Below are 4,271 nucleotides of genomic sequence, written 5' to 3' on the forward strand. Positions count from 1 at the left end.
GGGGTGGGGGGTGGGGGGGTGGGGTGTGTGTGTCTCCAGGGCACTACTCATTAACTTTACCTGTCTGGCCCTTCAGATGTTTCACTTTCAGAATCCAGCTTTACTTCATGAAGTAATCATACTTTGTCTTTTCAATAGTCTCTTCAGACTCATCATCCTCTCACTATCTCTTTAGTAAAGATGTGTTAAGACCTTGGGCTCTGGCACTAGACCGTGTGGATTTGAATCCTGGCTCTGCCACTCCTAGCTGTGTGCCCTTGGGCAGGCCACTTAACCTCTCTGTGCTTCAGTTTCCTTATCTGTAAAACAGAGATAATAATACCTCCTTCAAAGGATCGTTCGAGGATCAAATATGTTAATGCTTGTAAAATGCTTGGAACAGCTCCTGGCCTATAATCTGTGCTCTATAAATGCTAGCTGTTATTTTTGTTGCAATTATTATTATGTGTAGCATCAAATGGGGGAAAAAATGGCCAAAGGAAGTGGAAGCAAAATCACTTCCTCCTTTCCTGTCCTTCCCCTTTCAGGGCAGGTCATCACTGATTGGGTTCTTAGCCACATTGTCACTCAGACAGGCAGTAAGCTACCTTTCCTTTTTTGCAAGATGGATAAGAACTGGCACTTAAATAGTGGATGAGCTGATAGGGTGGAAGGAACTTTGGGCTTGGATTTAGAAGTCCTGGAGTTGGCCAAGGTCCAGACAGAATGACTCTGGGCAGGTCACAACAACCTCCTCAATTTACAGATGAGGAAGGACACTGAGTCCCAGGGACTTTGACTGCAAGGTCTGCCAGACCTCTCCCAGATCGCAGAGTCTTAATAATGTTGGTTTCCAACCAGTGCCAGCCATAAGTGAAGTCCTGTGAAAAAGCAAAAGGGAACCAAGAATAAAATGGTCAAGAATTGTGTGTATTTCTTTATAGCCCGGGTCAAGGAAAGACTCTGTTTATCCCTGGCATTCAGTTGCATGTTGGGAATGGTGAAGGTGGTGAGCCAAGGATTTTGTTAATGCCCTTATCCAGAGGACTGTTCCAATGAATTTTATCACAGTATCCCCCAGTTTTGAAAGGGCACAGGCCCCCAGTGCGGTTCTTCTAGGCCCTGTGCATTTTAGTTTGTTTCATTTATTCCTGTGCATTTTATTTTCTATTTTTAATTAATTAATGTGTTTATTTATTTATTTATGGCTGCATTGGGTCTTCGTTGCTGGGCGCGGGCTTTCTCTAGTTGCAGCGAGCGGGGTCTCCTCTTCATCGTGGTGCGCGGGCTTCTCATTGCGGTGGCTTCTCTTGTTGCAGAGCATGGGCTCTAGAGCACAGGCTCAGTAGTCGTGGCACACGGGCTTAGTTGCTCCACGGCATGAGGGATCTTTCCGGACCAGGGATCGAACCTGTGTCCCTTGCGCTGGCAGGCAGATTCTTAACCACTGTGCCACCAGGGAACTCCCTATTCCTGTGCATTTTAAATAGTGCTCCGAGGCTTCCCTGGTGGCGCAGTGGTTGAGAATCTGCCTGCCAGTGCAGGGGACACGGGTTCGAGCCCTGGTCTGGGAAGATCCCACATGCCGCGGAGCAACTAGGCCTGTGTACCACAACTACTGAGCCTGCGCATCTGGAGCCCGTGCTCCACAACAAGAGAGGCCGCGACAGTGAGAGGCCCGCGCCCGTCGATGAAGAGTGGCCCCCGCTCGCCGGAACTAGAGAAAGCCCTCGCACAGAAACGAAGACCCAACACGGCCAAAAATAAATAAATAAATAAATAAATAAATAAATAAATAAATAAATAATAATCCTCCAATGACCTTGTTTTGTCTCGTCCGGAATATCTCCGACACAGCCAATGGACCTTGTAATCCTATATTAACATTTGAGTCACAGGAGAGGATTTTCTTGTTGGTTGCTTCCTCTGGGTCTCCTTCTATCCAGCCCAATCCTATAATACCCTCTGCCCACCCCATCCAAAGGGTCACATGAGCTGTGCTCCTTAGTAAGAAGAAAACCTTCAGTGAGGATGTGTTCTCGGGCCTGGATGGTATGGGAGTGAGGCCAGCCAGTTTGGGAGTAAATATGGGCTATGATACCCCAGAAGGAATTTGACAGAGGGCCCCTTTGACTTTCCCTTTCCACCTTCCTCCTCAGCCTCTCTCGCTCTGGCTGACAAGAGAAGGTGCTTTCCAAGCGAGTAGGCTAATATTTTTATTTGACTGAGGAATGTCACCCTTGTGCCCCTTTAATACCTATTTGACCAGACCGTGAGGATGTCAGAGATGTATTTAACTTCCCGCCAAGGGCCCAGAGCTGGTTGCCCGTGTGTTCTAATGAGCAGCATTTAGAGCTGTTCTCCAAAATGAAAGAGGAGCGAGCAGATGTGGTGTGTCACGTCAGCAATCTCTCTCCCAGCTCCTTTTCAAATAAAAGTTTATGAAGAGAAGCACTAACTCAAATCGCAGAATCCTATGTTTGAAATAAATGGTCTCGCAACAAACATTTCCGTCTGTAAACGTCTAAACCTTTCAGAAGATTAAAGGAAATTAGTGCTGGCGTGTTTCATTAATTTGGCACCATGGTGGAGGAAATGTGGTCCTCATTTCACTTGGGTGGATTATGAATCGTGTCAGTTTTTCCATTCTTTTCCTCCAGGGCATTTTTTTACTGCAAGGCCTGTCATGATGACATCACGGATCCCAAAAGAATAAAAAAATGCGGCTGCAAGCGGCGTAAGTAGTGTTTCTTTCCCCCTTCCCTCCCTCTTTCCTTCCTTTTTTCCCCAAATTCATTTCCCTTCTCCTTTTCCTTTTAAAGAAACACTAAACATCAAGAGGGTTCTTGAATATGTTTATGTTCCACCCTGCAGTTTAAAGAGACATGAAATTAATACTTGTCCTCACTTGATCAGAGCAGAGGATGGAAAATCACCACCATCAACATCTCGGCGTGAGCCTCATGTCTAATCCCCACTTCTTGACTCTGAAGGGATGCCTAGGTAGATGTGTCCAGTCAAACAGAGCAAACGCAGTGTGTGAGAAGGAGGGCAGCCAAGGCCCTGGAGGAGGGAGTGATTTTGCATAGTGATTTCCGGTGGATGGGAGGCTGTCAAGTGTAAAGATGGCCGTGCTAGGGCTGACGGGAAACTGGGTCTGAGGATTCGGTCTCCCAAACGGGAGCTGACTCTCTTTGCATTTGGGATTCCTGCCAGTTTGGGTACCAAAGGCCAGAGTTTTCAACTGTGATACCCTCAGACTGGCCCAAGGAAGGAACTTGGTCACCACCAATGGGCTTCATTTGCCATTGCCCCAGTGACCAACCTCAAACACCCTTGCTCTTTGGGATAGACTAGATTGGGCTTGATAGCTCCTGACATATCGTCTCAGACTCCTTACAAAGCAGCTTGCCACTGGGACTTCTTGAGAAGGATATGGTAAATCAGGAATGGTGGATGGTGAGCTCTCGAAAAACTAGGGCCTAAAGTGAGGTTTGCAGTCATTATGTTGCATTGCCTAATAGAATTTGTTCACAACCCTGGAGGAAACAACGATAGTGATGCCTTCCTTCCCATGGTGATTTAATGTTTCCAAAGCTCTTTATGATCATTATTTTTGTTGTTCCTCCCCATAACCCTGCGTATCTGGCAGATGGTGTTATTAATCCCATTTTACAAAAAGAGGAGACTGAGGCTCCAAGTTTCATGGGAGGATGAGATTGCTGAGAGTCACATAGATCCAACAGACAGGGGTTCAGGCTCACCCGAAGGCTTCTCTTGGTGCCGTGCCCTAGGCTTTTTTCTAGGAGAGAAGGTCAGGGTGGGTGAAATTGGGTCTGATGGGTAAGAACCCAACTATAAAGGATCACCCCATAAAATACTTTTTCACAAGCACACACCAGACAGAAGAGCACCATTCCTGAGGTACACTGACCAGAGCAAGAGCTTCTTTCACAGAAGCCGTGAAGGGGAGCACAGGAAATACAAAATCGGTGAGACATAAACACCACTCTGCTGGAGCATGGAGGAGGCCCTCAGCCTCGTGGGCAAATACCCAGAGAAACACTCTTGGTCTAGAGCAGTTTCTGTAGAAATCTTCTTGGGCTCGTTCCCAAGCTTGGGGCAGCTTAGGTCCACTGTTCTGCTCCCCCTTCTCCACTGACTTAACACACATGGCCCCCTCCACCCAGCTCTGACACCTCACCAAAATGAGTATCCATACGTCAGGACAGGAACCTCTAACTTCTTGGGGCCTAAGAACTGTCCAGTTCCGACAACCTACCAGGAAGAGC

At 47.2% G+C, this 4,271-nt stretch overlaps 1 protein-coding gene across 1 annotated transcript in view; it reads left to right on the forward strand.

Moving 5' to 3' along the window:
- Positions 1–4,271, forward strand: part of LOC103072349 (calcium-activated potassium channel subunit alpha-1) — a 545,963-nt gene that overhangs the window by 401,689 nt on the left and 140,003 nt on the right. Inside the window, exon 19 of the mRNA XM_007467587.1 lies at positions 2,640–2,716. Coding sequence (XP_007467649.1) covers positions 2,640–2,716 — 77 coding nt within the window. The remainder of the gene's footprint in view (positions 1–2,639; positions 2,717–4,271) is intronic.

Source organism: Lipotes vexillifer, unplaced genomic scaffold, assembly GCF_000442215.2.
Source record: "Lipotes vexillifer unplaced genomic scaffold, Lipotes_vexillifer_v1.1 scaffold1662, whole genome shotgun sequence".
Lineage (NCBI taxonomy): Eukaryota > Metazoa > Chordata > Mammalia > Artiodactyla > Lipotidae > Lipotes > Lipotes vexillifer.